Here is a 25682-nt window from a genome sequence, read left to right as displayed (position 1 = left end):
ATGCAGGATGCAGGCAATCAGCCTGAAGTATCTGTGTGCCCCCCCCCCTCAATATTTGTTGTTTAACATCCATCCTGATGAAGAATTCTGGAGAACTCAAAAACTTGTGCACTGTTCTGTGTTATTTTGGTTGGTATCATGTGGCTTTTGTGTTCCCTGCAACTGAAAATGGCCAGTCTTTCCCTTCTGCCTGATGAAAAAGACGCTTTCTTACTGCATCCAAGTTCTTGGGTTGTCAAAAAGGATTCTCATACACTGTGTTCTGGACAATATTGGCTGATCTGAGAGGGGGACAGAGGGGCAAATGCTCCTGCCTTTTCTGGTGTGTGGGGGGAGGGTTTCACACCAGAAGGCTGTTTGCGCCCCCCCCCCCACACACACACACAGACATATACACACTTATCTGCATTCTTAAGATCCATAGCAGTTTCTCCTGTAAGTCTCTCTCTCACACACACACACTGAATGACAAAACAGACTTTATTGAAGCAACCAAAGTTTCCTTTCACCTTTGCTAGAGCTCTGAAGAGCAAATCTGTTATTCATCTTGCAGTCTGGTATCCTTTCACCACCAGCAGTTGGCCCAATTAAACATACTTTATGGAAATTGCCTTCACAAATATTTGTTCACAGGAAGTGAAGGAATGCATTAAATCCTGCGTTCCATCCACATTGCCTTGAAAGCAGCTGTCATAACAAGGCACACAAAGATGGACAATCTGACTGTTTCCCTCCCCAAGAAAGACACTTGCTTCAAATGCTTCAGACTAGGCGAGGGATTAGGCCATGCTCCAGCCCAGAGGCCATGGGGCACCCTGGCTTCAGTCCAGGTTCCCTCAAAGAGCAAATACATTGATTGTCTAACTGGGGGAGGGGGGAATGGGGGTTGCCGGACCTCCTTTGCCCACTGTTCAAGTGCTGAGAGGTCCTCAGACAAACTCACAATGATGCTGACATTCCTCTCTTGATTGTAATACAGGGAACATAAGAACATAAGTAAAGCCATGCTGGATCAGACCAAGGCCCATCAAGTCCAGCAGCCTGTTCACACAGTGGCCAACCTGGTGCCTCTAGGAAGCCCACAAACAAGATGACTGCAGCAGCATTCTCCTGTCTGTGTTTCACAGCACCTAATATATTCAACATGCTCCACTGATCCTGGAGCAAATAGGTATGCCTCATGACCAGCAGCCATTTTAACTAGTAGCCATGAATAGCCCTCTCCTCCATGAACATGTCCACTCCACTCTTAAAGCCTTCTAAATTGGCAGCTTGGGAGTTGGGCGATGCTGCTTATATTGCAAGGGGCTGACAAAACACACACTGGCCCCACTTATCACAGGGTGGCTGATTGTAGGTCCATCACCTACTGGCAGAGCAGGTACGGTGGAGCAATGGCCTGCCTAGGACATTGTGGGATGGCTGTCCTGCCAACCAAGCAGGATTAGAGGAGGCTATACCCAGGATTAGAGGACACTATACTCAGCTGAACTTGTATTTTCACACTTTCAACGAAACACCGGAAGAGCAACGTTATTGAGGCCAGAACGCAGCCTGAAGTGTGAGACTACACAAGCTTTTGAGAGCTGAAGCTTGCCGATGGAGCGCCCTGCAAGGTGAGCCAATAAGAGGACATTCCTTCTTCCTGGTGAACCGGAGTCCCCTAGGCAACCTCTTCGGGCTGTTGTTAAGCCCACCCTCTGCCTCCAAGGTAAGCAAGCTATTTGCCTACTGCTGCCCTGTTGGCTCTGATTGGCCGATTGCCCTTTTTGGAATCCAAAAGATTTGCATTTGGCTTTCTGTGGGCATTTCTGGGGTGAACTTGTGGGGCGACGAGCAGGCCCCTTCACGCTTTGTGGGAATCGAGGCCCCAAAGGCCGAAGCCGGGCGGGGCGGGGGCGCCTCCGACCTGCTCCAGAGCCGGGAAGGAGAGCCCGGCAATTGAGGGCGCCGCCCAAGACCCAACGCGCGCTGCTCGGAGGCGCCGCACCGCCAGCGCCCGGGTCTCCAGAAGAGCTGAAACCGGCGGCGTCGCGCAAGCCTTCCTCTCGGGCCCCGGGGGGTGGAGGAGAGGCCGGCCGTGGCCGCTCCGCACCCGCTCGCCCTCCCCGTCCGGCGGAGTCCCGAGCAGCGCCCAGCCGGCGGAGGAAGCGGGACGGCGGCTCCGGCCCCCCAACCTGGCAGCCGAGCGCCGCGCCGTCGGGGCCGTCCTTGACGCGGGCAGCGCCGGAGGGGAGGCGGGCAGGCGGCAGCGCCTTGCGCGAAGGTAGCGGCCGAAGGAAGCGGGCGGGCGGGCGGGCGGGCGGCCGCGACCTGGGGGCCGTCGCTCGGCCGTCGGGGCGGCCCCATGCGGCGCTGCTGCTGCCGGGCGGCGCCGCGGAGTAGCGGGACATGCCTGCGCGCCTCCCGGGGCTGGGGCGCCGCCGCCACCGCTCTCGCCAGCCGCCCGCCTCCCTCGCCGGCGGGGGACGCCGCGCGGCCGAGGGATGCGAGCGCCGCTCCTGCTCCTCCTCGCCGCCCTGCTCAGGTGAGTGAAGGGCGGGGCCCGGGGCCCTGGGGGCTGGGCCTGGCCAGGGGCGCTTTGCACGCGCTCAGAGGCATGCGGAGGCTCGCGATCCGTCGGCGCGTTCGGAAGCCGGGACTGCGGACGGGTCCGGGGGCTCAGCCTGCCTGAACTCCGCTCCCCCGCCCCGCGGGCGCGCAATGCTCTCCCGTGTGGCCCCTGGCCTCCCTGCCCGCGACCCCGAACTGCTTCTCCGCTGGGGCTGCTCCCAACCCCCCCCCCGGTCTGCTAAAGAGAATGCGGAAGGGACCCCACCCCCTGGCTAGATCCCGGTCTCCAGTCTCCTCCAGCGCCCCGCCCCTGCCGGATCTTAGGGACCGTCCGAATTCCACTAAGGCATTCCAGGGGTCTGGCGGGCATGCTCCTCTTCTGGCCCAGGGTGGGTGGGGGAAGGAGGCTGGTCCCAGGCCAAAGGGTCCTCCTGTGCCTTAGGGAGAATAGGGAGAATTTCAGCTACTGCAGCTTCTCACTTCAAGATTCTGCACTCGCGGGAGAAATGCCCCCGTTCTCAGCAGTACCTAAAAAGACTGGAGCCCCTTCACCATGTTGCTCTGACAACCCCGGCAGTGGGTGTGTGTGGGGGGGGAGCCTTGCCTGGAGGCTCAGGTTTGGATGAGTTGATCTCTCCTGTTTCACTCCAAGCGCGCCTCCCGCTCAAGCGCCGGAGGAGCCCACGCCCGGAGGAGCGTTTTCTCCCGCGGCGAAGTGGGGACGTCGCCTCTTTTCGGCCAGGCCAGGTCCGAGCGCGCATCTCCCTCTCTGGCCAGCAGCCGCGACCACCTTACACGCGGGGGAGGGGAGGGGCGCGCCAGGGTCCGCAGGATCGCCGGGCAGGCGCTTCAGCACGGGCACCTGCCCTCCCTCACTTCAGAAAGGAAGCCCCCTTAGCCAGTTCCTTGTCAGCTGCCCTGAACTGAGTTGAGGGTTAGGGTGTGGGGCTGAAGGAGGTGTGGAGAGATGGCCGATGATTGCCCATTCCCAGGGCTGAAAATGGTTGGGGATGGGGTTGCCTGGGTGTAGAAGAGCAGAGATTTCCCAGTAGCACGGTGAAGAGGAAGCATGGCCGCCTGTGCCCTTTACCTACTCCCGTGCCAGGTAGTGCCCCTGGTGGACACCAATTGCGAGGGGGGGGGGTAGGTGAAGATTCCAGATGGGCAGCCCTGTTTGTCTGCAGCCACAGAATAAAACAGGAGTCCAGTGGCACCTGAAAAATCGCCAACCACCCTTTACTCCAGCAGGAGCTTTCCGGTGTCAGACTCACTTCACCAGATGCCTTGCAGTATAAATCCTTCCATCTATTTATATACACAACAAAAAGTGATGGGGAGGATTTTACAACATGAGTAAGTGAGGCTCATTCAGAGAGATCTAATCCAAAATCACGGGATTCAGAATGAGTGTTCTTAGTGCAGAACAGAAGTCAATTAAGCAGATACAACAGGAAGTTACAGAGGCATACTGAAGTAATGAACAACTTTAAGGGGGTGGGAGCCCTGACATGGATGGCCCAGGCTAGCCTGATCTGGTCAGATCTCAGAAGCTAAGCAGGGTCAGCCCTGGTTAGTATTTGGATGGGAGACCACCAAGGAAGTCCAGGGTTCCTATACAGAGGAAGGCACTGGCAAACCACCTCTGGTCGTCTCTTGCCTTGAAAACTCCATAAGGGGACGCCATAAGTTGGCTGTGACTTGATGGCACTTTACACACACACAAGGGGGTGGGATGCAAAATATTAGCGCCTATAGTGAGCAAGAAATAAGAAGTCCCCATTAAGACTTGGCTGAGAGAAAGTTTTAAACTCCTCCATGAATGTTAATTCAGCCAATTCCCCTTTGTATTCTATCTTTGAAGCTCTTCTGTGTGGGAGAATAATGCATTGAGTTCAACCCTCAAGGGTTCCTGAACATCACACTTTATGAGCCCCAGAATGTTTCTGTTGCCTCTGGAGGTTGCAGAGGGCTAGATATTCTCTGGTGGCCCTTTGGATTTCGAAAAGACCAGGAGACTGAGGCTTTGCACAAAGGCCAGGTTTTCTTCAAGCTTCCTGGCTTGCCCATGAAAGTGCAGGGAACTCCCCAGACATCTCTAGGATGTGAATAAGTTATATACACCCAGATCAACAGAGAAATTAAGTAGAACAGTGGAAGTAGAACAGTGAGGTTTTGATGATCATCGTTCATTCAGGCCATTGTTGCGACTTGGAAGTTCAAGGTCCAGGGATAGGTTTGCCTGGAACTGAGGTTGTAATGTGAAAAATGGCCTCAGAATGTGCAGAGTTGGGATCTCCTTGGGAAGCTGCACCCGTGTGCAATGTGATGGTGTCTTTTCTGAGCTCATCTCGGCTGGCTGGCAGGGGTTCCTAGTTCCACAAACCTTGCTGATGGCCTCTATTGTCCTTTTCCAATCAATGTCTGATGTCCTATAGCCACCTTTCCACCTGAGAAGTTGCAGATAATGTGTGCATTTGAAGTGAATTCCGTAGCATTCAGTGGCATCTGGACCTGCCATTGAAAAAGAGTCCTAGGAGATTTGGCATTTCTGATGTGCAATGTGCTTTGGGTCACTGGAGGTTGTTTCTCCACACAGGCTTTCTTGGTAGTGTAGCCTCCCCCCATCTGGGGCATCAGAAGTTGCTAAACTAGTGGCAAGGTGAACTTCTGAGCTGGATTTGTGCCCACTGTGAGAGAAAAGGTTATGTTGTGTTCCTCTGTAATCTAGCTCTTGGCTGGCTTGCATGAATCTTCTAAACCAATGTGCTTTGTGAGCACTATCTCTTTGGTGAAAGATCCTTGCAGCATGCATTGTGGTCAGGATTAGCTTTTGGTCCCTGCTAGGTTGGCCAGGGCCCAACTTAATTATTCTTAGGTCTTTTTCAAACTGGATTACAAAATATTTGACCATGGCTTCAACAGTGTGCCACTAGACAATCCAACTCCAACATGCAGTACTTCCAGATTGAGAATCTGCTAAGGGCCCCCTGCTTGCATGTATTCTCTAATCCCACCTTCGCCCAGGTCATCGCAAGGCCAGAACTCACAATCCCGGCAACTGCTAATGCTGCCGCCACCCTGGGAGACTGGAAGGAGCTGATGGAGCATTCATTCCTTCCATGCTGAGAGGCTTATGAAAGCTTCCCTCCCTCCCCCCGCCCTCAGGGCTGCTTGCAAAGGAACGCAGCCTGTACTCTGGGGACACAAAGGGAAGGAAGATTTGATGTAGCTGCAGTGCATAACAAGAGGGAATGTGGGGGTGCAGGGGACAAAAGAATGGGGAGGGTTCTTTCCCTTGGGAGATGGGCACAGCTGGGGATGAAGAAGTGAGAAAACTAAAACTCAGCAGATGGGTTTGGCCATGAGCGTAGATGGCTTTAAAAGGGGAATTTGGCAGATTCATGGAGGACAGGTCCATGAAGCAGTTAATCTCAAAACAACAGTGCTAGAACACAACTGAAGGGGGAAGGCCTTGGACTCTATGTTCTGTTTGTTGGCTGTCTAGGGCAACTGGTTGACCACTGTGTTCAAAACAATGCTGGACTAAATGGATCAATGGTCAGATCCAGCAAGGCTCTGAACGTATTTCTACTCAAAGTCTGTCTGACTAGTAGAGGTAGGCCAGCTTGGATGTTCTGTAGTATCTCATCTCCTACTGAACGTGGCTGGGCTCACTTGCTTATTCTATCTTGCAATCTTAATCAAACCATTCTTTGCTTCACACTGGTCACTCTGACATAAGACATCTTGCTTGCTCATGTCTTGTGTATGTTGTGAACAATGTGTGTTCTCAGTGTGTAAGGGTGGTAGTGGCAGAGGCAGAACAGGCAGGTCCTGCAAAACTACTCTATGCCCTGTTTGTTTGCCCTCCAGGGCAACTGGAAGGCCATTGTGTGCAAGAAGATGCTGCACTAGATGGACCACTGGTCAGATCCAGCAGGGCTCTGCTTACATTTTATGCTTTATTGAGTTTTATGGAATTTCAGCAAAAAAAAAAAAATAATAATAATCAAAAGAATTACCCATGCAGGTAAAGTGTGAGTGAATGCAAATTATTGTACAAATGATTTTGCCTTTGGCTAAGGTGTGCATGCCCTGACCTGGATGGCCCAGGCTAGCCTAATCTTATCAGAAGCTAAGCAGGGTTGGCCCTGGTTAGGATTTCAATGGGAGACAACCAAGGAAGTCCAGGGTCATGAGGCAGACAATGGCAAACCACCTGTAAACATCTCTTGCCTTGAAAACTCTACCGGTCACCATACATTGGTTGTGACTTTATGGCACTTTCAGCTATCACGGTGTGCATATTTGTGTGTGGCTGTACCCCATGGTCCTCCGGTGCCTTGCAACTAATGAAGAAATGGTTCTTGATCCCCAGAAGCGCTCCTATCTTACGTTCATTTTTTCAGATGTACCCACATTTGAGCAGGAACATCTGAGCAAGAGTCCAAGTTTTGGACTCAGTTGGCCTCTGGAGATATGCCAGGCCATGGATGGGGAGTGTAGCAACAGCACTTTCAGGATTGCCTTGTGGGCCTCTAGAAAGGAGGGGAGAATGCTTGCAACTGTCAGGCAAAAGCAGCCCCTTCACACAGCTCCTTCAGGAATTTTCAGTGTTTCCTTTTAGTAGATGACTTCTAGTCTGTTCCCTGCTATGGTCACTTTGGGGTGATGTTAAGCTTGCCTGTAGGCATGGAAGCATTTAGCCCTCTGCCTGTTTTCCTGAGGCTAGCTCCTCAAACTATGGGAAACCAGCACCATACAGTCACTCAGATCTCCACAATCCCTTGCCCAAATCCATGTCCCTTAAAATACATGCATACGCACACAGGTGCAGACAACATTTTGAGTGTGTGCTCCCTATCCCAGGATCAATTAAAGTTTGCATTTGATCCCATCCCAGATGTGGGGACAGAGACCCAAAAAACAGGGCCCAAAAATAAAGTTCCTTCCCAGAGGGGAGCCTCAACAATCTGAGAGAGGCACCAGGTTCTGTACTGCAATAGGGTTGCCAGGTCCCTCTTTGCCACTGGTGGGAGGTTTTGGGGGTGGAGCCTGAGGAGGGCAGGGTTTGGGGAGGGGAGTAACTTCAATGCCATAGAGTCCAATGGCCAAAGTGGCCATTTTCTCCAGGGGAACTGATCTCTATCGGATGGAGATCAGTTGTAATAGCAGGAGATCTCCAGCTAGTACCTGGAGGTTGGCAACCCTAGTGCTGCAAGCCCAGTGACGCAGCCGTGCCCCAACCCATTGTCCTGGCTACGCATCCTGCCCTCCCCAGAACGTGCCTTCCTCTCACAGTCCCTCCTGTTCAGGGCAGCAGTCCGGTGAACTTCCAGCTGCAGAAGCAGTGTTGCTGCATGTGTTAGCAACAGCGGAGACTCGTCTTGGCTTCTTTTCTTGGAGGGGGAGAGCCTGGCATCCTCTCTTCTCTCCAGGGTTGAGCCCCTGGGAGCTGGGATGTGCTGCTAGTCACTCTTTTGTCAGCCTGCTTTTTGAGGAGGCTGCCTTGTTCGCAGCCCCATGGGACTCAGAATTGTGTCAAACTCCGTCTGAAGCTGTTCCGGGAGCAGGAAGCAAATGCATGACACAAAATGCTTTTCAGCCACACTCAAAAGGTCCAGGCTGGCCTACAAAGGTCTTCCAGTCTGACTCAGGGCCATAAACGTTTTTGAGGTGGCAATTGCTCCGTAGGGGTTTTTGGGGTGCCCTTTGAACTTAAATGTCAGTATTCTATTGCCAGTTTTTGTGTCATCTAAGAAGCAAAGAGCAGGGTAGTGGTTAGAGTGTTGAACTAGGAACTGGGGAACCCAGGTTCAACTCCCCACTGCCATGAAAGCTCACTGGGTAACCTTGGGCCAATCATGATCTCAGCTGAGCCTACCTCACAGGACTGTTGTGAGTATAAAATGGAGGGATTTGCCTTGGCAGAGAAAAGCGCCGTGTAACTATTTTAATACATACCACAGGACAACCACTTCAGATGCTATGTTTCTTGCATTTACAGAATATATTCTTTATTTATTTACAGTATTTAGAACCTGCCTCTCTACACCAATCTCTTTGAAGCAAACACATGTAGACAGCTTACATACTGTTACTCCCAGGCTGAAGAAAGACTTGTAAATTATACCAGATCTTCAATGGGGGGGGGGAGAGAGAGAGAGAGAGGCCTTTGCCCCAGAACAAACACTCCAGGGGACCTCCCTGTTCTCCCCCCTCCCTCCTCCCCATATCATTGGAGGAGGTTTTTAAGCCATGAGATGAATTTCAGTGCAGCTGGCCTCTCCGAGTTTGGCTTGCTGAACTTTCAGAAGGCCTGTGGCCTTGCAATGTCCTTTGCCCTGCTTGCAAAGATTATTTGGACTCTCAGGATTTTACACCCCTTCGTTGGAGCAGGAGGTGGAGCGAAGTCCTCGGCAGCAGGGTTCGGCTGTGTGCAGCTCGCGCAAAGCTTGTTTTTATTCGAATTGACAAGAGCCTTGGGAGATTTGCGGCAAAGGAGTTGTCCCTTTGCTGCTCTGGAGATGGAGCAGTCCACCTCCAACACGGAGATTGCTTTACAGAAGATGGGGAGGCAGGTTAGCTTTGGGGGAGACAGGCTCAGCTGCTCCTCGGAGCTAGCAGACCCGTGGTACGGGATGGTGGTGAATTGAAATAGCAGTAGATGCTGGCCCAGTGCAGCTGGAAAAATCTCCATCAGCTATTTGCTTCGACTGAGAAGAGATGGGTGGGAGAAGGAGGGCAACTCTTTGCCCCTTTTAAATGCTGCTCAAAAAGTGTCTTTTCCATGCAAGCCACATCGGGGACCTCAAACCAAGACTCAGCACAAACAGATTTTAAAAATCAAGGCTGCAGAGAGACTCCTGCAGTGCTCTCTAGCTGGAGGAAGAGGATGGGGAAGAGAGGAGGAAGTCCCCTGGAGTGTTGATGTTCTGTAGCAAGAGCTAATGCCCTTGAGGTATGGAAAGAGCTGCTCCTGAGATGGCAGCTTTCCAAAGGCCAGGAGGCCTGGCCTGGGGGAGGAAGAAGAAGGCAGGCAATTCCAGTTTGCTTTCTGTAGAACTGATTTCTTCTATCTGTCTATTGATTGGTTACTTGATTGAAGCTCCCTGGCTGAAGAGGTTGACAGCCTTAATTCCAAGCAGAGCTGCCAGGAAGCACATCTTGTGCCCGGGGCCCTCAAAGCTGCGTGCTCTGAAGTGCAAGAGCAGGCCCTGGAAGGCAAGAACAAAAACCAGGCCCAAACTAGCAGAGAAGTAAAAAAAAATGGGCATGTTTAGCAGTCCGTTTGCCCTGAAGCCCAGCAGCCCTTTCAGCCGTCTCCTGACTCAGTGCTCCAGGAAACATCGAAACATAGAGCTGGAAGGGACCTCAAGAGTCATCTAGTCCAAACCCCTGCACAATGCAGGAAATTCATACCTCCCCCCCCCCATTCCCCCAGTGCCTCTGCTCTATGCCCGGAGGAAGGCATAACACCTCTAGGATCCCTGGCCAATCTGGCGTGGAGGAAAATTCCTTCTTGATCCCAAAGTGGAGATTGGCATTACCCTGGGCGTGTAAGAAAGGGCCATGAGATCCCAGCACTGACGGCCACAGCCTGGTCCCCAAGGGCAGCTTTCTTCTGTTAACCCATCCCAAAAACTCCCAGCCCTGGAGAATGCAGCCCCTCTTCCAGAAATATCCATTAGGAATCTTCTGTCTGCCCTGTGACCCATTCTGACTATGCACAAGATCACATACTACCTGGAGGTGGCCACTAGGGTTGCCAGCTCCAGGTTGGGAAAGACCTGGAGGTTTTTGGGCCTGAGGAGGGTGTGGTTTGGAGAGGGGAGGGACTTCAATGCCATAGAGTCTGATTGCCAGGGTGGCCATTTTCTCCAGGTGAACTGATCTCAGTCAGCTGGAGATCAGTTGGAATAGCGGGAGATCTCCAGCTAGTACCTGGAGGTTAGCTCAACCAAATCAACAGCACACACAATGTTTTAAGCAAACACAATGTGTATTTACAGAATGACAAGAAAAAAGGAACTACCTAACTAGCTATCTAATAACATGCACTATATGAACAAACACACAATGGTACTGAACAGAAATATTTACAACTATAAACAACGAGCAAATGAACTAAGTTCATTTGCTCATTGTATATCGTTGTATATAGTTGTAAATATTGTTGAAGGCTTTCATGGTCAGAGTTCATTGGTTCTCGTAGGTTATCCAGGCTGTGTAACCGTGGTCTTGGTATTTTCTTTCCTGACGTTTCGCCAGCAGCTGTCCTTCAGTGTTACTCCTCTGAAGATGCCGGCCACAGCTGCTGGCGAAACGTCAGGAAAGAAAATACCAAGACCACGGTTACACAGCCCGGATAACCTACGAGAACCAATAGTTGTAAATATTTCTGTTCAGTACCATTGTGTGTTTGTTTTATAGTGCATGTTATTAGATAGCTAGTTAGGTAGTTTCTTTTTTGTCATTCTGTAAATACACTTTGTGTTTGCTTAAAACATTGTGCGTGCTGTTGATTTGGTTGAGCTATTCTCATTACAGCACCGGGTTTTGCTTTATTTTGCTTTAGTACCTGGAGGTTGGCAACCCTAGTTGCCACAGAGCAGTGGGAAAGCTGGTTTACTTGCTCTTTGCTGCCTATGGGGAAGTGGTAGTTCTACAAGGCTTGTCAGTGTGATTATGAAGGTTGGTCCATGGTGTGCCCTTCTTCCTTTGACAATTACCAGTCTTCAGCTCCAGAAAAGACCCCCCCCCTGGGGTTGTATAATAAAGTTGCCAGTCTTGATCTCATGAGACCTGCTGGGCTGGAAAATCTTAATAAATAAATAAAGTACCCCCTCCATTTCTCTCAATTGCTCTGCAAGTCCTTATTCTCTGGTGCCCACTGCCTGGGGCTGAACTCCCAAGAAGACTGATCATTCTGTGTCCTGGTATAAATGGGCCTCTATTGCACTGGTGGAGAGAAAATGGGATTTCAGACAGTCCCTTATAATATTTTATAATTCCACCAGGGTACAAAACAAAGCCAGCACTGTTTAACAGTGGCCCTTCTAGGTGGCAACAAAATCCTTGCTTGCATGCGCAAGGGATACCACTCCATGAATGCTGGGGGGTCATTTTCAAATCCTGCGGAAGGTCAGCCCCAACCTGGCAGTGACACGTTAATGGAAGTGCGTTTTGGGGGAGGAGCTAATGTCTCCTCTCTTTTCACTCCTCAGGCTGGGATCAGGAAAAGGAGAAATCAAGTCTGCCCCACGGAGCCTCCCTCAGCCAATGTCTCCCTCTGATTTCCTGGATAAACTTATGGGCCGAACATCAGGATATGATGCTCGGATCAGACCTAATTTCAAAGGTAAATTCTTCCAGCATGGCTACCTGATCCAGAATCCTAGAATGCAGATTCTTACCTAATGTCTTGAATGGAAGTTCTGAAACCCACTAGGGGTGCTCGTGACCCAGTGCCCCCTTCCCCAACCAGCCACCAGTAGAGTACAAGCTCTTCCTGGGGGAAGGGGGGTTGGAGGCAAAAGAGCTAGAAGGAAAGCAGAGTGGTGCCCAAGCCCCTGAAGTGTCTCCTCCACCCATCTTGTTCACACAATGTCACAAGTCCACTCACACGTGTATTTTCACTGGCTTACAGGCCCGCCCGTCAATGTGACATGCAACATCTTCATCAACAGTTTTGGTTCAGTCACAGAAACCACTATGGTAAGGTGTCTCTTGCTTCTTCTCTCCTGCTTAACACTGCAGTGTCTTCTGTCTGCTCCCCACAGATTCCAGAGGGAGAGTCTGGGCAAAGCGATGTGAATGGATTTCTCCGATTCTAACCCAGTTCTGATAGTAGCTGTCCACTGGAGCAGATCTCAAACAGGGAGCAAAGGGGTGTGGAGAAAGGCGAGGGAGCTACTGAGAGGAAGAAGTCTTGTTTGAAGAAGGCACCAGAGGATGGGGCAACAGCCTTTGTGCCTGAACATCATGTTCTGGGTTACTCTGGTCAGGCCTGATTCAGATATATTAAGAAGCCCTAGACAGGCAATGGTAAACCAGCTTTGAATGTCTCTTGTCTTCAAAACCCTATGGGGTTGCCATAAATCAACTGTGACTCCATGGCAAAAAAGTCTTCTAGTTAGCTTTCCTATATGAGATCATTTAATTCCTGGCAAGAGGCACATCTCAACAATATGAAGATATATAGTGCAAAGATGAGGTGTATTAAGAACATAAGAAAGGCCCTGCTGGATCAGACCAAGGCCCATCAAGTCCAGCAGTCTGTTCATCCAGTGGCCAACCAGGTACCTCTAGGAAACCACAAACAAGATGACTGCAGCAGCACCATCCTGCCTGTGTTCCACAGCACCTAAGATAATAGGCATGCTCCTCTGATACTAGAGAGAATAGGTATGCAGCATGACTAGTATCCATTTTAACTAATAGGTTGACGGCCAACAGATGTTCATACATATGAGAACCTTGTAATCTATTTTTAAACATATTTCATTACAATAAAAAGTAGCAAGAATAAACTAACAGTTTTTATATATTTTATGAAGATATTAAAGTGTAGGTAACCTTGTATGAAGTTTTAAGATAATTAGCCAAGAATGTGCACCCTTGTCTAGTGAGACGGCTAGCTATTGTTAAGAGAAGATTTTAAAAACCTGTAAATATGGAAGGCTAAATGGATGAGGAGCTTGTTCTTAGACAGGATTGTTTGCTTGTGACCTGTAAATTCTTACTAACCATAATGCTCTGCTAAACCACTTGTCAGTTGCCTACAGCCTTACATTTTCATGCTTTCTAGGAAGCTGGGCTTTTCCTGCCAAGTCTGGTAGCATTCCTGTGTAGTATAGCGCTAGGTTAAGGAAATTTCCATCCCTACTTGTTGAGCAGTCAGACTAAGGCCCAATGTACTGGCCAGAATTCTCCCCAGTTCTTTGAATTCCTACTTCTCTCTCATAGAAAGGATATGCAGCTCACTCTGGGCCAGCTACAGAAGCCACTAGGCAAGCTGTTCATGTGTGTGTGTGTGTGGTGAGGTGTTGCCCCCACCTACTTATGTGACCATGACTCTGGGCTCCTAGGACTACCGCGTCAACGTCTTCCTACGGCAGCAGTGGAATGACCCACGCCTGTCTTACCGGGAGTACCCTGATGATTCGTTGGACCTTGATCCCTCCATGCTTGACTCCATCTGGAAGCCAGATTTGTTCTTTGCCAATGAGAAGGGAGCCAACTTCCATGAGGTCACCACTGACAACAAACTTCTGCGCATCTTCAAGAATGGGAATGTGCTCTACAGCATCAGGTGGGACAAGCAAAATCTCTCTTCTGCCTTATGCTTGGAAGCTGCCTTTTCTTCGTGTTCCTCGCTGGCATTGCTGCTTGAAAGCAAAACAGGCATTCATACGGGACACTCACAGTCCTCCCCTTTTCCTTTATCCCCCCCCCCCCAGGCTGACACTAATCCTCTCCTGTCCCATGGATCTCAAGAATTTCCCTATGGACATCCAGACGTGCACAATGCAACTGGAGAGCTGTGAGTTCTACTGTTAACCATACATATAGAGTTTCAGGCACTCTGCAGAAGATGTGTGGTCTCTGCTTAAGAGGGGTAACAACCAACATTTGGCATGCAAAAAGTGGTGGAAGCCACTGAGATTTTGAGCAATGATGGGGAACAACTGTAGGGCATACGATGGCAGTGGAAGAACATCAAGGTGAGTCCAGGATGTTTATTCAGGAGTGGGAGAGGAAGAGGTTCAGTGGAGAGTGATGGAGGTGGAGGAGGGTTGGGTATATTGAGATGCTACCATGGTGCTTTTTGGGACAGCAAATTCTGGAGTGGTGGAAGAGAGGAGAGGGGAAGGGCAAGAGGGCAGGAGAAAGATAAAGGAGATGCTAGGAGGCAGGATAAGGGGGAAAGTGGCTGTGGTTGAGCAAAGAGGGAAGTAAACCACATGTGGTGGTTCAGTTCAGGGAATGAAAGGGAAGCTTGTCAGAGAGAAGGCAGCAGGTGACCTCTACATGGATCACTGGGATGGTCCATTCTGCAAGGCCCCTCCCTTTCTCATTTGCACTGCCCTTCTTGCAGTTGGCTACACCATGAACGACTTGATATTTGAGTGGGTGAAGGAGCAGGAAGCTGTCCAGGTGGCCGAGGGCTTGACGCTCCCTCAGTTTATTCTACGGGACGAGAAAGACCTGGGCTACTGCACAAAATCTTACAACACAGGTAACAAACCTCCATCGGTGGGTTGAGGCCCCTCCACCACTCCAGCACACACAAGTAGCCCTGCCTCCCAGACACCTACCAGCATGCCCCGGGGTGTGTGGCAAGATGTTGGGTGATCAGCCTAATCCCTGCTGGATTTTTAAAAATTTTGCCTCATTCCCTGCCTGTGGTCTTTGTGGGGGATCTGAATACTTCCAAAAGAAAGGAGAAAAGCATGTTGTGATTGTGACCAGCATGAGACCCTGCACCAGTTTCCTCAACATCTGCTCTGCTTATGAATTTGCCCTCATTTCTTTTTCCTTGTAGGGAAGTTTACCTGCATCGAGGTAAAGTTCCATCTGGAAAGACAGATGGGCTACTACCTGATCCAGATGTACATCCCCAGCCTGCTGATTGTCATTCTCTCCTGGGTCTCCTTTTGGATTAACATGGATGCTGCGCCAGCTCGCGTGGGACTCGGCATTACCACAGTGCTAACAATGACTACCCAGAGCGCAGGTTCTCGGGCATCTCTGCCAAAGGTCAGTGCTTGTGGGCAGGGGAAAGGGGAAAACATGGACTTTAGGCAGAGAAACACAGCAAGCAGGAGGAGTGCCTCTGATTCCCATTGCTACCTCCTGCACGTAAGCCACTGGCTTTTCATGCCCCCTGTATTTATTTTATTTTATTTTTTATTTATAGCCCACTTGCTCCAGCCAAAGCTGGCTCAGGGCGAGTAACATCATACAAAAACATTAATACATCAATAATAAAATTAACCACAAAAGCTAAATTTGAATAAAATCCCAATTTAAAACTTAAACTACTTAAAAACTACAGATGGTGCCTAAACAGTACTCGTGTTGCCACATATTCGCAGCAGGTTACCCCTCAGTTGACATCAATATAACAGGAGGGGGGAGGCAGGATGGTGCTGCTGCAGTCGTCTTGTTTGTGGGCTTCCTAGAGGCACCTGGTTGGCCACTGTGTGAATAGACTGCTGGACTTGATGGACGTTGGACTGATCCAGCATGGCTTTTCTTATGTTCTTAATAGGGATTTGGATCAGAAGAAGAGTGGGAAGGCACTTCGCACTAGTGGAGGTCTTCACATATCCCATCGTTCCTCCCTGTTTTTGTGTGCCTTCCCCATCAATGAGTTCTTCCTCCTCTCGAGAAAGTGTCAAGGAATTACATGCAGGGTATTTTGTTGTCAGCCGCTCTGAGCCCAGCTTCGTCAGGGAGAGCGGTGTAGAAGAATGAATAATAAATAAAATAAATAAATATGATCAGACACTTCTGTGTATGCTCAGGCATGAGCAAAAGAACTAAGGGGAGGGTACATGAGTCTTTATTTCATAGGATGACAAAATATTGTCTTGGTGCAGGGAAAGGAAATCACATGGGCTCACTCGAAGTTGAAATTCTCAGGATTTAGTGGTAAATTAGCGTGACACAAGGCTGGCTTTGGATAGCTATCAGTGTGCCTTGTTTAATGTTGCCATTTAACAATAATGATGGAAATGAAATTTCATTACTAGGCAGAGGCACTTGGTGGTTCTTGAGACTTACTGGGAAATGACTGTGTTTTCTTAGATTCCCCACTGGTCTCCTAAAAACATTACAATGACCAGTAAATGTCAACATTCACAAACTTCCTGGCTTTTTCTGTAACATATGTGCATTATATTTGCAAAACTTCACATTTAGCTTGCCATATTCTGTTATCCTTGTCAAATCTTGGAAGCTAAGCAGGGTCAGCCCTGGTCAATATTTGGATGAGAGACCACCAAAGAAGTCCAAGGTTGCTAGGCAGAGGCAGGCAATGGCAAACCACCTCTAAACGTTTCTTGCCTTGAAAACACTAGAGGTTGCCAAAAGTCAGCTGCAACTTGACAGCAAGAAAGAAAATAAAACCTTGTTACACTTTAATTTTAAGGGGGTGGGTGGGAATAAATTAAACCTACAACAACGACCTCAAGTAAGAGAGGGGATGATAAGGTAACTGAATTCTAATTCACCCTTGATCAAGTTCTCAGAGTGTAAATAGTGGGTTTTTTTAATATATATATTTGTTACCCTTGCGGAATCCATTCAGGAGCTCAGCTTGGACAGCGCCACAGAGCTGCCAGCAGCCTCAGCCCAAGCAGAAGCTCAATATTCCGCCTTCCCCCTGCCAGGGAGGATCCCCCTCGTCTGCCAAGCTCCATCTTGCTGATATCTGCAGCCCATTTGCTTAGAGGGGTATTTATAGTTCCCAAAGAAAAATATTGCTGCTACCCAGACAGTGCACTTTGCAGATGGCTTTGTTGAGCAGAAACCTACGGCAGAAAAAAGGGAGTGGCATTAGTCATGTTCTGATGTCCCCTTCCCCTGAGGCTGCCTGCCTTCTCTTACCCAATCTTAGCTTCCTTGCCCAGTTCCAAGAATGCATATCAGGAGGCAGCCTGGGGGAAGGGGTATGTGCCAACATCCTTGGCTGAGACCCCTTTCATGGGCAGTCCTCTGTTGTCAGGAGCACATCTCCGTCCTACTCCCATTGGCCCCCAGTTACACTGGCCTGCTTCATTTTCAAATTGTCCCACCTTCTTCCTGTGGTGCAGAGAGGCAGGCAGGAGCCAAAGTTCCTCTTGTGCATTTAGCTGAGCATCACAGGTACCAGGAAAGGAATTGCCACCACTTGTCTGCCCACAAGGCCAGCACAAAGATCAGTGCATGTCATCTCAAGGAATGCTGCCAAGGGTGACTTGCTGGTTCTCATCCAAAGTGGGATAGTGCTAGAAGCCTTAGGGTTGGCCTATAGGAGTCCACGAGGGAAAACTTGTTGTCTGTGAGCTGTTGAGAAGGCCCCCGAGGTTGTGGCCTGGGTGCAGGGAGTGGGGGATGGGGCACAGGGGGGTATCTGGAGCTGCAGCCCTCTGTGGCTCCCTCCTGCTGACCTCTGCACACTGCCTCCCTCTTTCAGGTCTCCTACGTCAAGGCAATTGACATCTGGATGGCTGTCTGCCTGCTCTTTGTCTTTGCCGCCTTGCTGGAGTATGCAGCAGTCAACTTTGTCTCCCGTCAACACAAGGAGTTAGTGCGCCTGCGTCGAAGGCAGCGGCGGCAGAGGATGGTGAGTGGGACTGGGGCTTTGGGATCAACACCCCTCCTTCCTCTGGGCTGGCTTCTTGTGGGGTGGGATTGACATGCTGGCCATTGCCCCAGCAGTCTTCTCCATCAGAGTGAATGGCCATTGGTGAGAGGCTGCCATTTCCCTGGTGCAATAGCTGAGCCCCCTCCAACATACAGGGAGGCTGGGCCATTAGCATTCTTCTAATGTAAGGAACGTGGCACTGGTTGTGCCTCCTGGATCAGCACTTTGCTCACTGGGTTTCCCAGGCATAGGCAAGCTGTTAATCCTTTCATGGAGATGGCAAAGAGCTATTTTTACATGAGTTTCCTCCATCCATTTCAAATGCCTTCCATCGTGCCTGCTGGTGTTTTTTCATAAGGGCTTTCACTTCCCCTGCATCTCTGTCATGCAAACTGGTTTTCAGTGTAGACAAGCAATTCCACATAGGGATTTCTAACAATAGGCATAAACACGATTTCTTGGCTTAGCCCCCAAAGCGAGGGAGGACGGAATACACCAATGTTCTCAAATCTAGATAGTATGTTCGGTCTGGTCTGGGGCTATCTGCAGAGGGTGGCATTCACTGGATCTGCTCCTAGACAGCTGAAGGCACACTGGATTTATGCAGAGGCTAAGTAAGGTAATCCGTAAGGCCTCAGATTATGAGGGGCCTCTAAATACCCCCCCACTACATTACCATTTTTGGCCTCTTAAACTTGACATAGCTTAGAGTCTCAGCATGTGTTCATTCAGCCCTGACTGAAGGTCCCATATTGGAAGGGGGTTACTAGATGGAAATTGTAATCTGATGAAAATAACTGCTAGCAAATGCTTGACCGCACCCATGGTGCACACCAGTAAGGCAAGTAACCTGCCGGAAAGAGGGCCCTCGTGGCCTGTCCTAGCCTCTGTCAAATCCGTTGCAGATGGGGGATGACCAAAAGTGAACTCCAGCAGTGCCATTCACAGAATCATAAGGGGGCACCTCCCCAGTCACCTGGGTAGAAAGGGGCAAGGGGAAGGAGGTGACTGGCAACTGGACAAGCATTCTGGGAAAGGCCACCCTCTGGCCCATATGTGCAATTCCATTTGGCTGCTCTTCTCCGGTGGCTCATCAGGATGGCTTGGCTGCCCTCTAGTGAACAAGACACGCAACATTAAAAGGCAGGAAAGCAGCCTCTTGCTCATAGCCCTAGGCAAAGGTGCCTCAAGAGCCACCAGCTGGACATCCACAAAGTAAACAACATTCACCTGACATAGGGCAAGACAGCTTGGATATGGATTGCCCAGCTGGTGGTCAGTGGGCAAGAAGGAACAAGCCACCAGAAGCCCCTCAGCTGCAGAGTGCCTCATAGACCAAGCAGCTTCCCTTCTGTAGAGACCCGTGACAGAGAAGCCCCAGGGCTCTAAGATATAAGAGCCCAAAGGCCTTGCAGTGCCTGGCCGCCCAACACCTCGTCATCTGATCTGGTGAGCCAATAGTTGGCTTCTACTGCAAAACAGGGCAGCAGGAGCTGGTCAGGAGAAGCAACTTCCCTGGGAGTGGCCAGAGAAATAACCTGTGCCAGGAGCAGGCTAGGTATGTGTGAAGCAGTTAATAACAAAGAGCGCCTCTGAGCATGCGCAGGATGGCTTTCTCTCACTTTCTCAGACCCCACATACCTAGGATCAAAGGAAAAGAGGCTGGACACAATGAGGCTTCCATCCAGGCAAGCTTGAACTCCAGAGAGTAAGCAATGGCCACATCCCAGCAGTGGGTCAGGGAGACTGTGCTACTTCCTTCCTTCTCCCCACCTCTGCCCCTTTCCCCCACTCATTGCTGTTCCTTCCTCACCCTTGTGCCTGGTGATTTCCTTCTGGAACCACCTGGTGGCTTCTGCATTGTCCAAAATTCCAAATTAAATCCTATGCTGAGAAAGGCAGGATTCTGCAACCTGTAGAAATTAACGTGATTCAGCAGATTTAGGTGTGCTTCCTTTGCATACCGCAAGTGACAGGCAGGAGCAAGGAGCTCTGTGGGATCCTGCTGAGCTCTCTGTCTCCTCCTTGGCACAGGAGATTTCATCAAGTGTTGCCCACTGGCTTCTGTGACCTTGGCTTCCAAAAGAGAAAGCAGGCAGAGCCTCTGAGGATGCCAGATGCCAGGTCCAGCCCCCAAACAACCCCAGCAGGCCTGGCTTCACTTCAGGATCCCAGAATACTTCAGCCTTGTCATTAACCCTCATCTGTAAGTCTCCCTACTCTGTTGGAACTGATTCACACAAACACGAACATCTGTTATAAACAGTCAGCATTTATTTATGTATTTAGATATTTATACCCCACTGTTTTCCCCAATGGACCATAAAGCAGCTTACAACTTTGTTCTCCCCTCCTTCATATTAATTTTCCAACAACAACCCCATGAGGCAGGTTAAGCTGAGAGAGAGAGACTGGCCCAGGGTCACCCAGCAAATATCCATAGCTGAGTGGAGATTTGAACCTGGGTCTCCCCAGATTCTAGTCTGACACTCTAACCACTACACCAGGGGTGTCGAACTCAATTATTACCAGGGCTGGATATGACATAAATGTCACTTGGTTGGGCCGGGCTGATGCCTCGTCAGGCCAGATCTAGAGTGGGGCGGGGGATGGCTACCTTGGCTGGCTTACGGGCTGGATAAGAGCTCTCAAGGGGCCAAATCCAGCCCTCGGGCCTTATGTTTGACACCCTTGCACTACACCGTACTGGCTTTCATCACCATCTCAACACCACTCACTGGGCATCATCACCACAAACCCTTCCGCAGAAGCATCAAGTGGGAAGTCACTGAGCACGTCAGCACAACTTCTGAGCTTCCCAACCACCAGACACAGAGAGCGGCCCATCAGGAGCTCGAGAAGCTCCCCAGTTTTGCTGTCGGCTTGGGACTGCAAAAACAAAACAAGGGAGCCGCTAAGCCTCTGGCTGGTCAGAAGTTGTGCAGACCTCTCAGCGAGTGATGTTGTGTGTATGTGTGAACCAGCCCCAAGCGCATCTGTGCAGGCAGAGCCCTGAGTCACCCACTGTCCTGTTTCTGTTTGCACTCACTGCTGGATTTAAAAGGGTCTGACCAGCCAGACGCCCAGCCTGGAGTCCCTGCAGGAGCTGGATCGCCTGCCCAGCAGCGAGTCCACGTCCGAGACCCTCTCTCTATTCAGCAGCACCGACTCCAGGGTAAAAAAAACCAAACCCACCTCCTTTCCCCCAACAGCTCACCCCCCCAGCTCTTAATATACACCTACCCTACCCCAAACCTCACTCCTTACCCTCCCCCACCTCTCCCTTTTGCCTGCAAGCCCATAAATGCACAGATGGGGGTGGGAGCTGGGGTTCATCAAACCGCCCTTAACAGTCAAAGGACAGAGGGAGGAAGAGAAACTAGAATGGAGCGAACTAGGACTAAGATGCAGAAATAGGCAGCCAAAGTGGTGTCTTTTATTGGCCAGGCATAGGTTTATGTAGGAGTATGAAAGCATTTGAGTATCAGTGTGCTGCACCAGGCACGATAGGCAAGCAACCAGCGCTTCTGATTTCTAATCCATGCTCTGCCCCCTTTCCTGCTAGGATTGATGCCCTGACTTGCATTAGCTTCAAACGGTCACAAGCATTAAAAGCAACCCCTCCCCTGCCTCACTGACAGCCAGCATGGTGTAGTGGTTAAGAGTGGTGGTTTAGAGCTGTGGACTCTGATCTGGAGAACCAGATTTGATTCCCCACTCATCCATATGAGCGGCGGATGCTAATCTGGTGAACTGGATTTGTTTCCCTGCTCCTCCACAGGACGTGAGTGATCTTGGGCTAGTCACACGCTCTCAGCCCCACCTACCTCACAGGATGTCTGTTGTGGGGAGGGGAAGGGAACGGGAAGGTGATTGTAAGCCAGTTTGATTCTGCCTTAAGTGGTAGAGAAAGTCGGCATATAAAAACCAACTCTTCTTCTGACCTCCATGCTGGAGTGGCCCTCTAAAAGGAGTTGACATCCTTTGGCCACTTGAAGTCAGCCAACAAGTACACTCCTCAAGCCACCGGTTCCTTCCCCTTCTTGCCTTCCCACACCCCCTGTGCTGTTGTGGTGGCTGCTGGTATCTCCAGAGCAGCCCCACATTCCCTGACAAGTGCAAAAAGAAACACGGCACTCAAAACCAGCATGAGCTTTGCACCTCTACAGGCAAAAAAGTGCCTGGAACCCAATCCATACTGCACATATATACTGAGCTGTATTTGGACAAAAGCAAGCAGTAGACTTAAATGGCAGCCTCACCAGATGCCACACCTGTGCTCTGCTTACTGATTCCTTCCTTCCATCTCTTTAGGAAGAGGAGATTGTTCGTGAAAGCCGCTTCTACTTCCGGGGGTATGGCCTGGGCCACTGCTTGCACATGAAGGACGGAGGAACCGTCGAGAGCCCCAAGATCTACAGTCCGCCACCTCCAACCTTGCTCCTGAAAGATGGAGAGGTGATCCGAAGGCGCTATTTGGACAGGGCCAAGCGGATTGACACCATCTCCCGGGCTGTCTTCCCTTTCACCTTCTTGGTGTTCAACATCTTCTACTGGGTGGTCTACAAAGTGCTTCGTTCGGAGGACATCCACCTAGCCATGCCCTGAGATTTTAGCAGGATTCAAGACCAAGCTAAATTGCTGTGGCTAACTGTATTCCTTCTGGCAATTGCTGTATGAAATGGCCGGATGCTGGTTGCTTCTCCAAGGCCGCCTTTTTGTTTTTCTTGGACATAGAACTTTCTCTTGCCATCTGAGAACCCTGGCAAGCTGTGCATGGCATTCAGAGGTGCAAAATGTGGCCATTGTCCATCTTCCAACACCCCAGCATGGCAGTCAGAGTTGCTGTGTTTCTCAAGGTGCTGCAGTTCCTTTCCCAGGCACTCAATGACAGCGGACCTCTGGAAGCACCAGCATTTCTATTCCAGACCTGTGTTGCTTTCCTCATGCCCCAACAAGGAGCTGGGAGGCTAGCACAGGGCAGGCCCTCAACAATCTAACCCCGTTTTCCAGGACTATAATTTAAGAATGAAGCCACCTTCCCACCCACAAACCCACCGATATTTAATCCGCATGATAATTTAGAGAACTTTATACTGATGCAGAGAAAGAGGGGGCATTTTCCAAGACCCCCGGATGATGCTGGAGGCACTGGGCTTCTGTTCTGCATTGGTAGCATGGACGTGTGCCCCCAGAGGCCTCTCTACCTGTGATGCTTCCCACCACCAGAGCCCCATGGCAGCTGCACTGGTGTACCTCCTCCCACTCCAGCATTTATTAAAGCCCTTTAGTAAATGGGTAGCTTGTGTCTGATATCGCTGGTCTCTAACCAAGCCAGACAGCATTGGGGTAAGAGGTCCCTACAAAAATTGGAACTCTTCATCCCATTTGTGTGTGTATATATTTATTTCAGTAATGCTTGATGGGCAGTGGGCAGTCATCTATATTAATCAGGAACCAGAGATGTAAAACTTCTGGAAATTTTGAAGCCATGGGGGGGGGAATATTTTTTATTGTTCCCTCCCCGAAAACAATAGAAATTTGGGGGAAACTGAAATATGAGCCACTTCTTTATCAAACTTTTATTTTATTGGTTTAACAACATAAAATGCATCATTTACGGTATAACTTAGAATATAAAACTGTCCTGTTTGGCATATTTATGAAATGCCCAAGTATGAAAATATAAATGCCTTCATTTTCTGCAAGCCAAATTGCAAATACACCCAAATACTAGAGAGAGCTACTTGCTGCTTTCTTCTGTGCTAACTCAGCACATATATCGTTGTTTTTGCCATCTGAGAGGTAGGCCAAAATAAAAATTGAAAATAGAAAACACAAATTTTGTGGTAAATGAGAAAGCGTATTGTTTGGATAAAAACAGTCTTATACTGTCACAATAGGACTAGTAGCTGATTTGAATGTAGAGTTAATCTTTTTTCTTTTTTTTTGCCGTCAAGTCACAGCTGATTTATGGTGACCCCATAGGGTTTTCAAGGCAAGAGACATTTCATAGGTGGTTTGCCATTACCTGCCTCCACCTCCAAACTCTTGAAATTCCTTGGAGGTCTCCCATCCAAAATACTAGCCAGGATCAAGGCTGAGAGTGTGTGACTGGCCCAAGGTCACCAGCAATCACGGTGCAAGTGGGGATTTGAACCAAGGTTTCCCAGGCATAGTCTGACACCTTAACCACTACACCACGCTGGCTCTCTCAAGTTAATCATTATAACACTGAAATAATTGAACTCTTCAACAGAGAGTTATTGTTATACATAATATAGCATATTTGCTGGGGGGGGAATTAGCCCCAATTAAACAATAAATATATATTTGAAAATACTGTCGTATAGACCATATGTGGGAATTAACATTCTCCAGTGCCGTAGATGCCCTGACCTGCATAGCCCAGGCTAGCCTGATCTCGTCAGGCCTTGGCTACTAAGCAGGATTGGCCCTGGTTAGTATTTGGATGGGAGACTGCCAAGGAATGCCAAGGTTGCTATGCAGACGCAGGGAAAAGGCAAACCACCTCTGAGCATCTCCTGCCTTGATAACCCTACAGGGTCGCCTTGACTGCAACTTGACGGCAAAACAAAAAGCTGTAGATTCTTGCATTTTAAAAAATCTCCATATTTCCAATTTGAAAAACCTTCCCTCAGATCACATTTTACTCATGCCAAAAAAGAAAATATTTCACAGGAGGTTTTTCCCACCAGAGCTCCCCCAAATTTTCATTATTTTCACCATTTGGAAAAAAGGGAGGGGGAGTCCTCAGGGGAAAAAGAAGAGAAATGAGGGGTTGTTGATTTCTCCCCAGGCCCAGCCATCCCTGAATAAAGACTCATCTAGTTTTTCTTCCTCAGCTTCACTCTAATGTCCAAAACAATTTCCAGCCAGGCATTTTAAAAGCTTGAACACACGTACACAAAACGCTCCTGTTATTACAAACAGCACTCAGAGGCTGTCAGGGGACTAGGCTTGGTGATTTATGTGACTGTGACATGCAATCTGGCCAGCCAGCTTTGGACAGCCCTGAGAGCACAGGAGAAATTGGGATACCTAAGTGAGAAAAGGGGGCTCTTTACGTGACCCCCCTCTACCCTGAAGCTGGGGGAGGTGTCTTTCCTCATTGCTGGTAACCCTGAAGGGAATTTTAACCTAAGCATCAACCCTTTCGCATGAGAGATTTCTAAGAAAGCACGTTTCATACAATTTAGAGTCCTGAGTTCAATTAAATAAGGCTTGAGAATGGCATATAATCCAGTACCCCAATCCATGTATTACCTTTTATTAGGACCAATCCAATGACACCTAACAATGCACGAGCTTCCGAGTCCAGTGTCAATACCCAGAAAAAGGGTTTTGTAATATCCCTCCCCAACACACACAACTCATAAATTACACTTGGGAAAATGAGGAGCTGGGTCAGATTTTGCAGTGCTAATTCAGAAGTCTGGAAGCAGGAAGAAATAAGGAGCTGCTGGTTTGGGAACGATGCTAACTGCATAACTTGGTCAGTGATGCCTTGTTTTCCCAAGTGTCAAAGGGAGCCAGCCGATGCCTGCCTGTACTCTGCATGGCCCATGCCTGAGATTGCCACCTTTCTCCCTGACTCAGGTGAGCATAGTGCCTCTATCAAGGAAGGGAGGTGCACAGCTTTCTTGTGCCTCTGCCTTGCCGCTTTACTGCTGATGTAGATTCCCAGAGGTCTGATTTCTCCTTGTCAGTGTAGCTTTCTTGGCCATGAAAGCTTTTGAAGCCACCAGAAACC

General features: G+C 49.6%; 1 protein-coding gene across 2 annotated transcripts; it reads left to right on the top strand.

The window, feature by feature from the left end:
• The first annotated feature begins 2296 nt into the window (after nt 1–2296).
• Nucleotides 2297–22613, top strand: LOC130486587 (glycine receptor subunit alpha-4). Of its 2 annotated transcripts, XM_056859898.1 has the most exons (10): nt 2297–2527; nt 11781–11914; nt 12203–12270; nt 13644–13867; nt 14016–14098; nt 14654–14794; nt 15101–15315; nt 17738–17887; nt 20973–21083; nt 22223–22613. In XM_056859898.1, exons 1-10 carry the CDS (start codon nt 2487–2489, stop codon nt 22514–22516), a joined length of 1461 nt encoding a protein of 486 aa, XP_056715876.1. In that variant the 5' UTR covers nt 2297–2486; the 3' UTR covers nt 22517–22613. The 2 variants fall into 2 exon arrangements, with proteins under 2 accessions (XP_056715876.1, XP_056715877.1); XM_056859899.1 differs by lacking the exon at nt 20973–21083.
• The last annotated feature ends 3069 nt before the right edge of the window (nt 22614–25682 follow it).

This window comes from Euleptes europaea, chromosome 13, assembly GCF_029931775.1.
Source record: "Euleptes europaea isolate rEulEur1 chromosome 13, rEulEur1.hap1, whole genome shotgun sequence".
NCBI classification, from domain to species: Eukaryota; Metazoa; Chordata; class Lepidosauria; order Squamata; family Sphaerodactylidae; genus Euleptes; species Euleptes europaea.
Note: the sequence above shows the minus strand (reverse complement) of the source record. Positions and strands in the feature narration are given on the sequence as shown.

Coding starts and splice junctions, on each gene's coding strand:
- LOC130486587 (XM_056859898.1), top strand. CDS start 2,487: ATGCGAGCGCCGCTCCTGCTCCTCCTCGCCGCCCTGCTCAG. Junction 12,271..13,643: donor CAGTCACAGAAACCACTATG/GTAAGGTGTCTC, acceptor CTGGGCTCCTAG/GACTACCGCGTCAACGTCTT. Junction 17,888..20,972: donor GGCAGCGGCGGCAGAGGATG/GTGAGTGGGACT, acceptor TGGATTTAAAAG/GGTCTGACCAGCCAGACGCC.